The following is a 13922-nucleotide window of genomic DNA, read 5'->3' on the forward strand; positions in this document are numbered from 1 at the left end:
CACAGATTTAGACAGATTTGTGAACAACATTTGAGGGAAATGGTCTTTTGTGTGTATAGAAAATGTTTTAGATCTTTGAGTTCAGCTCATGAAAAACGGGAGCAAAACAAAAGTGTTGCGTTTATATTTTTGTTCAGTATATATTATTAGCGCCTGGAAAAAAGATGCTTAGCCTGGCTTTCCTAAAATGAATCCTATGCAGGACCTTGAATTTAATTGAAGTCAGATGTTCACAAGCAGATGTGGAATTCACTCTGATTAATGCCTTTTCCCACCATTCATCAGTCACATTAAACTGGGAAAGTCTATAAAATTGAGAACTTGACCAAACTATTTTGTCAGTGATAGCAGCAGCAGACACTGTACATCTAATTTGGGGGCTTACTGACTTAGGATTCCTGTCTCTTCATCTCTACTAGGGGCGAGTGCTCTGAGACAACAAAGGAGGCTGAACTTCCCCTAAAATTTTATAGAAGAAATGGTCAAATATGCACTATCGAATTTACATTAAAATAAGAATTTACATTGCATTAAACGTGCGCTAGGATGCGTTTAACATGACTATGATGTTCAACCATCAGCTGTTTATCACCAGTTTTCAAACGCGACCTCCTTGTCATACATTCTTGTGTCAGCAGGGTGGACGCGGAGCCTCCAAGCATTCCTATGAGACAGCACTGAGCAGTTTTTTTCGTGCAGTAAAGCGGGAAAGTCATTGGATAAATGCGACAAAGTCGTCACTTCCAGGGAGGCTCAGCTTCCCTGGGACCTAATGGAGCGGTAGATGGGAGAGGACGCACGGTGTATGCATGATGATTGGAGGAACTGTCTAAAAGGCTGAACCCCTTTGTGATTGACAGCGCTACGCATTTCGACCTCAGTCCCATCCGGATATTTGCGAGTGGAGTCTTCTGACAGAGTGCCATCCAGAGTTCCTTATTTCCACAAGCGATATAGCTCATTTTCACCGTATGTACAGTACAGTTCAGGTGTTTAAATCCATCTGAAAATCTTTGAGGTGTGTTTTCCTGTGGTTCTATGGCATGAGTGTGGTTGAAAAACGGCTTCAATTAAATGTTCCTTTTATAAGTTACTGCCTCGCTACAATATGACAAATTTTATGATGTAAACTTAAAGTGAGCTTCCCCGTTTGAAACTTCTGTTGACATTTTTAGTCATAACTGTGAGGTTTAAAGATTTGTAGTTTAACATAGTGGTCTGACCTGTCTGATGTTTCTGCTATACTTACTTCTTTATATTGAAGTAATACAATTTTATCAATTTCATTTTTCAGTTTTATTTACAAAGCCCAATATCACAAATCACAATTTGCCTCACAGGGCTTTACAGCACACAACATCCCTCTTCCTTGCAAGGGATAAGGAAAAACTCCCCCCAAAAAAACCTTTAACGGGGGATAATAATATTGGTGTTTTTAAAAAAAAAAAAAAAAAACTTAATCTAAATAATGTACTATTATGGATGGGGCCACAGCAGCAAGGACTTTAGCCACCAAAAAATCCATATCAGTTTAAAAGTATACTATATTTGGAATATGATGGAGGCAGCAGTATACCAGCAACTACAGTGTTTTGCAAAGTAAAATGACTATTTTTGTCAATGGTGCCTGGTGGATTTGAGATAATGGCTTCAGTTCCCCATCTGAAAGGGCTGTCTGGAGGCAAGGTAAAGCCATTAAAAAAATCTTTAAAATATAGTGCTAATTCAGTTTCACAGTGTAACATTTTGTTCTGTGCTCTTGTATTTAGTGGTTGTTGATTTGACTTACATACTCAGCTGATTCACCTTTTCCTTTTGCGTTTTTAAGGTTCTGTCTTGTGTTTGTTTCCCACTTGGTAGATATTTACACAATAAACATTTTCCCATACATCTCCATTATGATGTAATTTGTGGTGCACAACATGCTTTCAATATAAACTCCACTTTTTAGTATAACAGACATTACATTTGCCAAAGCAGACAGTCAGTCTCACCTCCATGTTTGGTTTGAATCTGTCCTCAAACACAGATACAGCAGCTGCAGCTCCAGAGCCTGAAACCAAAATCAGACATTAGAAAGAGGCTTTTTTTCAATTTTGCCTGCTTCAATTTTCATGTTTTGTCTGATATTTAGCCTGGTTTTAAAGCCTGGCCCTGTCCTGAGTGAAACTTTCTTTATTCTGCTGTATTTTTATGGTCAAAATAACAATCCTCACAGACAACTTCCCAGTCTGTTCACCACACAAAGAAGTATACAGTACATTAAACATGTACCCATGGTAAGGAAAGGCAGTTTGTCATAGGAGCCATGTGGGTATACACTGAACAGGTGAGCTCCAGTCACGTCGACTCCTCCAACGATCAGAGAAGAACCGACATGACCCTGGTATCTGAAAAAGCAAACAGACATCACTACAACATGCTGCCTGCTCTCTATCAATGGGAAGAATATAGGGCAAGTCTGCCTGAACGTGTGCTGTTCATTTAAAAAAAAAAAGCCCAAACATAACATCTGACCATCAGTCATTTGTGTGTTGTATCCTTTAAATCTCTGTTACCATCACCTGAACAACATCTGTTTCAGCTGTCTGGTTACCATGGCAACAAGTGGGGGTCGCCCAGTGTTGAGCATGTGCAGTTCGACATTGGACGCCATGATCTGTGTGGTTATCTCTGCGTCCGCAGCCACACCAGCCCCACAGCAGCTGCAGAACATACAGGACATAGTATAACAAGTCAGACAGTGGAAAGTTGCCTAAAATACTTTTCCTTGATGTTAATGTCATAAAGCACATTTTTTTACTACTGCTCACAACATTTACAAACCAACGCCATATTCTATTAGTTACAATGCCAATATTCAGTAAAATTAGATCACAACCTCTATAATACTTTATATTAACTGCATAAAAATGCTGTTACATGATAACAACACACTTATTAGGAGAAATTTAGGGTTTAGTGTCTTCCTCAAGGGCACTTAAACCTGGGAACTGAATCCCCAACTAAGTATTGGTCATCCTGCTGTATTACCTTAGCTACGGACGAGAGCAGAGCGACCAAATAATCGACTAGTCGACCAGGGGCCGGTTGCACCAACTGGTCTTTACTACGCCTGGTTGTAACTCCTAAGACGGTCTTTTTTAAGACCAGTCTTAAGGAGTGGACTTACGCCGGTTGCACCAACAGGGTTTACGCCTGGTCTTAGCTACGCTGGTTTTAGCTGTGCGCGTCCATGTGACTGCCCCCAGAATGCCCCTCGCGGCCTGCCTAGAGGAGCGCGGTGACGTTAAATGACGCGCCGCTGAATCACCCCGTGTGCTTGACAGATGACAATTGACAGGTGACAGTCCCTCTTATCTGTGTTGACAGTTTATTTACAGTTTAAGATTTGAAGAAAACATGAAGGATCAACGAAAAACTTTACCGACACTGAAATTAGAAAATTAATCAAGCTGTACAGCCAGCACATAGACGTATCACAAATAAGAAAAAACAGTCGGTATGGGCAGAGATAACGGGGCACATCAATGCGTGTTCAGACTCTGGCTGCCTTCATACAGAGGCTGACATGAGGAAGAAGTGGAAAGATCTCCTCAGCAAGGCAAAAAATACATCTCCTCCAAAAAAAATCATCCAACTGGCGGGGGTCCTCCCCGAAAACCTCAATTTACAGTGACATCATTGTTGACGTATTTGGGGAGGATTCCCCTGCCTGGTGGGAAGGCTGGTGGTAGTGCTGCATTGCAGCCCAACACAAACTGTAAATCCGGTGACAGCTCTTCAATAAGTTCAAACAGATCTCTCCTACCGAATTGAAACCTCTCAATCAGCTCCTCGTCATTATATAGGCTATGTCCAGTTGCTTCTGTCTCTAATTACCCTCTCCCGTCTAAATGCCCGCTCTTATACAGATATATATAGATAGATAACCAAGTTGCGCTCTCTGCGCTCTAGAGCGCATGAGAGCAGCTTGATAATGACCTTACGCCTGCTCTTGACTAGGCGTAAGATTTACGCCCGGTCTTAGTGAGAAGAAGGCTTACGCCCTGTTGGTGCAACCGGCGTAACTATAAGGTCAGGCTTAGAACGCCAAGTTACGACCGACTTAGCTTAAGACCAGGCTTAAGACCAGTTGGTGCAACTGGCCCCAGGAGACTACAGCCCTAGTTGCTACATATCGGCATATCAAATATCGGCAAAAAATCCAATACCATGCATCCCTATGTAGATTTGTAAGTTATGAAAAGATATACATACAGGGCGCTGCAGATTTTGCCCCTGAGGCCTATGGCAAGCGTTGTTCAAAATGGACGCCACACAGGCACTTAATATACATGAATGTTGCAGAAAACTGGCTTTAAGATACTTGGAGATTGCCAAAGTGTGCTCAAGCTGATTGGATCAGATGGCAGAAGACCACCATCCCATTTTTCTCTCTTAATTTTTTAAAGGGTGCTTTTAAAGCAGAAAAATGTAAACAAAAACAACAAAAATAACAGAGTATAGTAGCTTCAGGGTCAAACTCCACCCTCTGCCATCCTGATAGAATGATGTTAAATTAGAAGTTGGTCTCTTGTTCCTGTGAGCAGCCTTGTTATACCTCTTTTTCTCTCTCCATTCACTCCTATTGCACTTTTAGTACATAAATGAACACTGACAAACTGGATTCTGTGAACATGTAAAATAATGAGTTCTGTTCCATATGTTTGATCGCCTATTTACAATTATTGGTAAAGGTACAATTTTCTTCATTTCTTCTGCAACATAGTTAATAATAATTAATAACATATGGTGGCTTATGCAGCTACACCCCCAAACTGGCAGCTTTTTTTGCATGCAGCCATGCAAAAAAACAGATAGTAGGATGTTACTCCATGCTCTCCACATCCTGCATTTACTGTTGATTGAGGTGTTGTTGTGCTAGCTGTTTCTGTGGTGCAAAGACTTGTTTTAGAACAGGCAAAAATTTCAGATACAGAGCCTTTAGCGCACACTGTGTTATGCCTTTTCTGTACCTATGATGCACACAGAGCATTATTATTTCATTACCATTAACATCTGATGCAATCAGTAATATTAACAATGGGTACTCCTTGGTCTGACATTTTTGGCTTAAAGTTATCAAGACGCCATCTTTGCATATGCTTTCATGGCACTCCTGATTCCTGATGAACATTATAAGAAGCCTAACGAAAATTGGTTGATTATCTTCTTATCATGGGATAAAAAGGCTTGTTTTCTTGAGATGATAAAATAATTAACCGTGATTTCGAGATAACAGCATTGAAAAATAATTGGAAGCATGGCCTTCGGCTTTCATAGAAAACTGAAACAACAAAATCTAATTATATTGGAGTGGGCACCTTGCCATGACAGCCACTGAAGGAAACCATATAAAACTATGTTGTCCTTCACATAGACCCCAAACTACATGTTTCTGAGCAAAAGTAGCAACTTAAGTTTTTACATGGTCTCAAACTGCATTACAGAGCCTAATAAGGCCAAAACTGACATTATGCTATTTTTAGACCAGCCACTCATGGAAACCACATAAACTGTTATGCCCTTCAAAAAGATCCAAAACTTAATGTTTCTGGCTTAGAAATTTGTTTCTAAGTGCTTCTGTTCAAAAGTGGCAACTTAAGACTTAACTTTAACTTTACATGGTATCAAAAGGCATTACAGAGGACAAAAAGGACTGCTGTTTTTAGACCAGCCACTGAGGGAAACCATATGAAACTGTATTGTCCTTCAAATATATCCAAAACTACATGTTTCTGGCTTAAAAGTGTGTTTCTAAGTGCTTCTGATCAAAAGTAGCAAGTTAAGTTTTTACATGGTTCTGTGTAGAGGACTATATAGTGAGCTCATCTGCCACTTGAAAAAACACTTTGAGACACTACTCAGGTCAATTTCTCTGCACTATTAATTATGTCATTGCTTTCACACAATTAAAACATGCCATATCAACGTTGGCTGGTAAACCATCCATAACAAATACTGACATGAATATGAAATCATACTGAGCGAATTTTCCCCAAATTAATAAATAACGTTACAAAGTATTTTGTGGCCATTAGTGTTGTGCTGCGGCTCTGCTCACATTAAACGTAATAATAACACTGCACTGGCATACAGATAAGAGGAGAGAGACTTTAAAACCAGACTAAATATCAGACAAAACATGAAAATTGAAGCAAGCAAAATTGCAAAAAAGCCCCTTTCTGATGTTTGATTGTTGTTTCAGGCTCTGTCCCAATAAGTCTTAAGCTTTTGATATGCCCAGAATATATGAACATAGTTAGCCAACATCTCTCCGCATGCCCTCCAGCAAGCACCAGATGTTATCAAATTCACGTTATATGAGGTGTTCTGAAGAAGCGTACAATAAGTTTCCGTCTGAATTCTCTCCAAGTGTTTGATCTAGTGACCATGTGAGATCCTGAACAGATCTTATTCCAGGTCTCAGTGGGAAATGGTTCTGGTAATTGAAGCTCATTTTCCCATTTGGATATAAAATATAGTGGGAGTCTTATCCATATGGGAGGAGGTTGAATGTTAAAATCTTTTTTGTGTAGAAAATGTCTAACTTGTAAATATCTATAGAAATCTGTCTGTGGAAGATTAAACTCTTTTCTTATTCGTTCAAAAGACTTCATAGTTTGACCTATTTGATCAAAAAGCTGATGTACATAAATCAACCCAAATCCTGGGTTATCCAATGAGGAGATAAAGTCCCTCATGGATCCAACGGGATTAAGGGCTGAAATATGGCGAGGTAAATTCTAAGTCTTTTGCACTTCTTTCCAAATTTGTAATGTGAGTTTAGTCCATTTATTCATTTTGCAATCTCTCTGAGAAAACCCTAAGAAAGGCATTTCTGCTAATTCATGCTGGCAAGCTGATTTCTCTATGTTCAACCACCAACTGTCTACATCATTATTGAGCCATACAGTGAGTGGCTTCAACTGGGCAGCCCAAAAGTACATTTGTAAGTTAGGAAGAGCTAACCCCCCTTCCTCTTTTGGAAGTTGTAGTGTTTTACACCTGACTCTTGGTCGCTTCCCCTGCCAGACAAATCCAGAGGTAAGGTGATCTAACATGCAAAGTGTACCATTAGATATTTGGTCAAGAAGCATTTGGAAGGGGTATAACAGTCTGGGTAGCATATTCATACGTACAGTCTCTACTCTCCCCAGAATGGAAAGGAGTAGTGTGTGCCACCTATCTAGGTAATCTTTTATTGTTTTGAACAATTTCTCGTAATTGGCCTGGTATAGTTTATCTAGTGAGGCAGTAATCTGAATTCCTAGATACTTGATGCCAGCCACTGGCCATTTGAATTAGAGAGCTTGTACTACAATTTGTATATAATAGCTTATAAAAATCAGCAAAAGCCTTTGAAATATATTATATAGTTTCGTCAAAAACTGGTTTGGTTTTAGTGACTTAAGCTTTTGGACTACATTAGACTCCTGTTGCTTCCTTACCTGGAAAGCAAGTAATATGCTTGCCCTTGAGCCATGTTCATAATATCTTTGTTTGGCAAATCGAAGCTGTCCCTCAATCTTGTCAGAGAGCAGAGAGCCTAGGGCCCTGCGTGCTTCTCTTAGTTCTGTTAATAAAACTGCTGTGGGTTGCGCTTTATGCTGTTGTTCTAACTGCTTTATTTTAACTAACTACTAGTAACGTGTCTGGATGTGTGTTTACGTCTACACAGAGTTGGAGCTCTGTTTTGATAAACTCTAGATAAGGTTCATCGTTGAGAAGTGACGCATAAGTCTGTATCTCCTGGAAGTAGTATTGTGTCCTATATCCCACATGATGGTCAGTGGAGTGTGGTCTCACAGTGTTATTGGAAGAATTTCACTCTCCACTTTTCTGTGACCCTCAGATTTAGGGGTGAAAAAATAATCTATACGGGAATAAGATGAATGTTTATTAGAGTAAAATGTATAATCTCTGCTACTTGGATACAGATATCTCCACACATCAATCAGACCCATTTCAATGCAGTGACCCTTCAGTACTTTGCTCATTCTGGGACAGGGGGTTGTGGCTGCTGGAAATCTATCTTCAGATTGTGACATAACAGTTCCAATCCCAGGGCCGGCTCTTGGCATAGGCCATGTAGGCGGTCGCCAGGGCACCACATGCTGGCAGGAGCGCAGCTGCAAGCCCTCAAAAAAAAGTAAAATAGAATAAATAAAGTAAAATAAATACTACTAATAATTTGCAGCCCTGACTGGTGCCCTTTCCTCATGCTATGTCTTGAAAAAAAAAAGAACAAATAAAGAAAAAGTAAACAACAACAACCCCGTGCTCAGTCACGTCACTGTGGGCGAGGGGGGTGGGATGAGTTATCTGTGCGCATCCAAGGTAGGTAGCCGTTGTGACTGACAGACAACAAGAGGTCATAATTTGTCAAATTATTGGGTTATCATCATGAAAAGACCTCCAAGCCCTCAGGTGCGACATACAGAAAGCGGAGAAAAGGGGAGGCGGAGGTCCTAGTATCGAAGTATGTCGTCTTTTATAACATTAAAAAATGCCGTTGACTTTTCATTTGTACGAGCTAGCAGCTTGCAAGCTGAAATAAAGCAAAGTTGCCTAATAATGCTACTGTAGATAATGATGTGATCGCTGCCAAGGATTGAGTTAAGCTGCTGAGCTGGTTTATTGCTGTTTTTATCTGGTGAACTACTGGCTGCTTAGTGCTCCTCCTCTTACTTAGCACATTAGATATTGTGCTGAAATTCGATAGCAAATAGGGACAACTGTAAAACTAATGTGTGACTATATAATTGTAGTGCAACCTCTTTTATTTTAGTAATGCAAAATCACAACTTGATAATAATTTATGTTATGTCGAACACATCACTGGTGCAAGTAGTAGTCTGTCTGCTGCAGCTACATGTTTTGCTTGTACTGTACAGTCATAGGTAAATCATCTGTCCAGATGCACTGAGAAAATATTTGAACGAGAAAACCCAAGAAGCTGCTGCAGAGGGGCCTTCTCTGCTCCACTCGATGAAGAATGTAAATTTAGCCAATTATTTGTGGTCTCTGATACACTGCTATGTTGTCATTTTTAGCATTATTTTTGTTGTTGTTATTAATATTATTATTATAATGTCATTATTATTACTGTTGAATGTTCCAGTTTAACCTTGTTACTAATTACAGTAAATGTAGGTCAAATAAAATAAAGTCTATTTGTACAGTGCCTACTTTATATGGAGTAGAATGACACAGCAGACTTCATGAAGTGGTGTAACAGTATGGATGTACTGTATGTTTGAATACAGCTACAAGTCACGCAACAAGCAGCAGCACGGCTGGATTCAGCACATCACCTCACTACCTCATGACTTCCAGTGAGACACAGCCTGAATCAGGTGAGTTCTGTAATTGTATGTTACTGTTGCAGTCATGTTTCTAATGTAAATATGGCCAAATCCAGAAACATTTTTGTTGTTTCTATCAAATATATCAATCAATAATATCACAATATTCACATCACTTACACATGCAACTCATCCTGGCCTGTACATCTGGAATGTTTTTGTGCATTTGTCCACACATGGAGGCTATGAAAGTCTATTTTTACAATGTCAATAAGTTGGCCAAGCCTTTAAACATTTCTAAACCTCCATAGTGACAGAAAAAAATGGGAACTGTAGCTTGCACACAGATCCCAATTTTCATTTGAATGCAATATTGCCACATATTTGACTTTTTTAAAAGGAGTCCATTCAAGAATACCAACAGTATCTATTATTAAAATCTGTTTTACATACTTCTGTTATTTTGGTAAAGTAGCACAATAAAAAACATTTGATGACAAATACAATTTACAGAGGAAATATGGCCTAACTCAAAATATAATCTAAGTATAGTGCAACTATGTTCTATCTATTGTTCCGTTCACTAGTATAAGCCTTCCCTCACTGTCTTTAAACTCTGACGTGGATGTGAAATTCACTCCTCTCCAAACCAAAATTGCCACACCCCTTCTCCTTCCAGATGCATGAGAGGAATAAAACACTTTGTCCGCCCATGTTTTACCTAGCTTTATATATTCAGCATCTGACATTTGAGTTTCTTGTAAATAAGCTATGTCACAGTGTAGTTGTATGAGCTGACTTAATATTTTTTTTCCTCACTACTGGGCTATGTAGACCTCTCACATTGTAACTTATGACTTTAATGCCTCCCATTGTAGCCTGTAGTAATTATTTGATAATACATCTGACCCCGTACAAGGAGTTATATCAACAAAAATGGAAATGAGGAGAAATAAACGACAAAAGAGTTATCATGACAGTGATATTGTCCATGTGTTTCCTGATTCAATTACAATTTTTTATTCAATTTTATTTATAAAGCCCAATATCACAAATCACAATTTGCCTCACAGGGCTTTACAGTATATGACATCCCTCTGTCCTTAGGACCCTCGCAGCGGATAAGGAAAAACTGATGAACTGTGAAGTATGAACATAACAGAAGAACAACTGTGAACCAACTGTGCGGTCTTGAACTCCACAATAAGAACAAAACAACCTTGCTCCTCGCGCCCGCTGTCTGCCACCCTCCACGGTGTAGTTCTCTGTCCAGGCACTCCTCCTTGGACAGCTTGGTCGTGATGCTGAGTCCCTGCAGACCCTCCGCCGCCTCCCACGCCAAAGTGTTGGTTTTGATTCCGCCATCTAGATGAACTTTGAGGAGCGCTGGATATGGGGTCTGGAATTTGATGTTCTTCTCCCGGAGCTGCTTCTCGATGCCCGCATATTCACATCGTCTCCTTTGCGAGGCCAGTGAGTAGTCCTGGGCCCGTATTCACAAAGCTCTCAGAGAGCTCCTAACTTAGCCTAAAAATTCCTAGCAAGGAATCTTAGCTTAAGAGTGATTCAGGAAGTTTCTGAGAGAAACTCTGAGCAAGGAGGGGACAGAAACTTTTATCTTAGTGAGGAGGTGTGGTTGACCCCGTTGCTAGGTATGACGCAGTCTTCGAAAAGCTGTGATTGATTGTTACAAAAAGGAAAAAGAAAAAGAAAAAAGAAAAACAAATGCGCTCCTAGTAATGAATGGACAGTGAAATCAACCGATCATAGAACTTAGACTGTATTAAGAAATGTGTAATCGTGAAAATAATTTTATGTCATGATGATAAAACAGCAAAATTAAATTAATTGTTACACAGCTTCAAAATGTTTGAACATACCTCATTCACATGCCAATTATCATATTGATTTGCTTATTGTTATGTTTACTCGCCATGCTGGTAATTTTACTACTTAATCTATTTGATATTAATGGTGGACGCAGACTCAGCTGTCAGCAATTACTGTGATTGCTGGCCTCCTGGTAAAAAGCGATTTGATTTGGCAGAATGACCAAAACAACGAATGAAATGGAGAAAAAAAGAACGAGAAAGCCGAACTGGACAGAAGAGCAGTGCCTGCTGTTGGCACAGTTCGTGGAGGAGAACAAGGGAGTTTTAAGAGGGAAATTCGGTCCCGGGATCACGGCATAAGGGAAGAGGCAGACTTGGGAGCGTATTGCCTGACAAATCAACGCATTGTTCCCTCTCCTTTTACGCACAAGCAATGAGTGTGAGAAGCGCTGGTACGTGCTGCAATCCAAAGCAGGCGTTATTGCGTTACTACGCTGGGTGGGAAAAGTAAGCTCATCCCTGATGAGGTCAACCACAAACATTATCCCTACACTATCAAGCCGGTAGCGTCTTATTAAATCACTGTCATTCAATATACGGAGAATATCTCTCCTTCCTCTCTGTCTTTCCGCCATCTTCTCTGTTTAAGACACTCTTAGGCTTCTTAAAAGTCCTCCTCCCTCCTCTTAACAGTTTTTCACCTTAGGAGCTCTCTTAAGGCCTAAGATGCTTTGTGAATAACTTTTATCTTACCAAGGGAAAATTCTAAGAAAAATCTTAGAATTCCTTGAATTCTAAGATTTTTCTTAGAATGACGTCACTAAGAGCTACTTTTAGTCTTAGGATTCTTTGTGAATACGGGCCCTGGTCCATAGTTATTCTTTTCCCGTTGTACAGTAGATTTTTCGCACTCCATGCCTTGATCAGGACACTGGTCTGACAGCTGAGAAACTTCATCACGAATGATCTTGGCAGTGCGTTGGGATCCTCCGGTCATTATAGACATTATGGAACATCGCACGTTAAATCCAGAATGTCTTTGAGAAAGCCTTCCATCCACTTAACTGTATCTCCTGTCTCAGGTCCGTCTGGTATGCCTTACACACGCAGGTTGTTTTTTCTCATGAAGTTTTCCTGGTTCTCACATTTTTCTTCCATCTGACTATCTCTCTGCATGAGATAGCGGAGGAGCCGGTCTGCACGGTCGCCCCTGTCCATCACGCCAACAGGGTTCTCTGCCTCTGTCATTCTGTCTCCCAGGCCCCAAACCATCTGCTCTAAAGAGGATATTGTAGATTGTGCCCTCTCGAAGCCATCTTTCACCTCGTTCCTGAACTGTCAAATTTCTGTCAAAACTGCATCTGCAAGTTCTTGACCAGGCTGTTCGCTAGCTATGCTAACCATTTTAGCCTCCTAGTGTGGTGAGGGGCTTCGACTTGCCTAATCCATTTCACTATAGGTTTGTCATCCTATCAGTATGCAGACCCTTAAATGGCCATGCTTCTTTAATTTAGCTTTCACCTTTTTCTTTTTGTTTGTCATCCTTTCAGGATGCAGACCCTTAAATGGCCATGCTCCTTAAATTTGGCTTTCACATTTTTCTCTCTTAAAAGCTTCTAAAAAACATCCTTAAAAGAAGAGGAAAAAATATGTCTGTGGTCCTTTGACATCTGATCTAATCAGCTTTTACACAACCTTTTTGGCGGCCATTGAAAAATGGCCCTCTGGAGCCAAATTTGCAAATTTGTTTTTATTGCAAATGCAGTTATTATGAATATTTCAACCTAGAATTAACAAAAGCAAAAGATTCAGCACCTTTAATTTTCAGCCTTAATCACAAATGCTATTTAGCAAAAGAAATATGCAGTTGGAATATTTATTTATATACAGAAAGCCTTTGACACAATCAACCATGATATACTAAAAAAGCTGGATACCTCTGATTCCGTAATCAGAGGTATTGTGTCAGACAGGATTAAAAGCTATCTACAGAAGAGACAGCAGTTTGTTACGCTGGGTGATGTTTGTTCTTGTCATGTTTGGACATTGTTTGTGGTGTCCCCAAGGGATCAGTGTTGGGCCCTAAACTATTTATCTTGTATATTAATGATATTTGTAGGGTGTCACAAGTATTGAAGCTGGTGATGTTTGCTGATGATACGAATATTTCTGTTCTGGGGAGAATTTAAAAGAAATACTGGAGGAAGTCACTAAAGAAATGAACAACTTGAAAATATGGTTTGACAGAAACACATTATCATTAAACTTAAATAAAACAAAAATAATGTTATTTGGGAATTGCAGGATAATGAACAAGTACAAATATAGATAGATGGGGTGCAGATTGAAAGGGTTCATGAAAATAAATTCCTTTGGGTGATAATAGATGAGAAAATCAGTTGGAAACCACACATCAAACATAACCAAACTATCAAGAAGCATTTCAGTTTTAAACAAAGCAAAACAGGTTCTGGATCATAAATCACTCCGCATCCTATACTGTTCCATTGTCTTACCATATTTCAATTACTGTGTAGAGATCTGGGGCAATAACTATATGAGTTCAATCAATTCACTAACTATTCTTCAAAGCTCTAATAAGTCTTTAAAAACTCTCCAGCTAATTCAGAATGCAGCGGCACATGTACTAACAGGAACTAAGAAACAAGATCATATTTCTCCTATTTTAGCTTCTCTGCACTGGCTCCCTGTAAAATCCAGAATTGAATTTAAAATCCTA

At 39.6% G+C, this 13922-nt stretch overlaps 1 protein-coding gene across 1 annotated transcript in view; it reads right to left on the bottom strand.

Annotated features, from left to right (window-relative positions):
- psmb10 (proteasome 20S subunit beta 10) overlaps positions 1 to 13922 on the bottom strand; it is a 60209-nt gene that overhangs the window by 14971 nt on the left and 31316 nt on the right. Inside the window, exons 4-6 of the mRNA XM_050052819.1 lie at positions 2565 to 2705; positions 2275 to 2390; positions 1995 to 2053 (exon numbers count right to left, since the gene is read on the bottom strand). Of these exons, the coding sequence (XP_049908776.1) occupies positions 1995 to 2053; positions 2275 to 2390; positions 2565 to 2705 (316 nt within the window). The remainder of the gene's footprint in view (positions 1 to 1994; positions 2054 to 2274; positions 2391 to 2564; positions 2706 to 13922) is intronic.

Source organism: Epinephelus moara, chromosome 9 (assembly GCF_006386435.1).
Source record: "Epinephelus moara isolate mb chromosome 9, YSFRI_EMoa_1.0, whole genome shotgun sequence".
NCBI lineage: Eukaryota > Metazoa > Chordata > Actinopteri > Perciformes > Serranidae > Epinephelus > Epinephelus moara.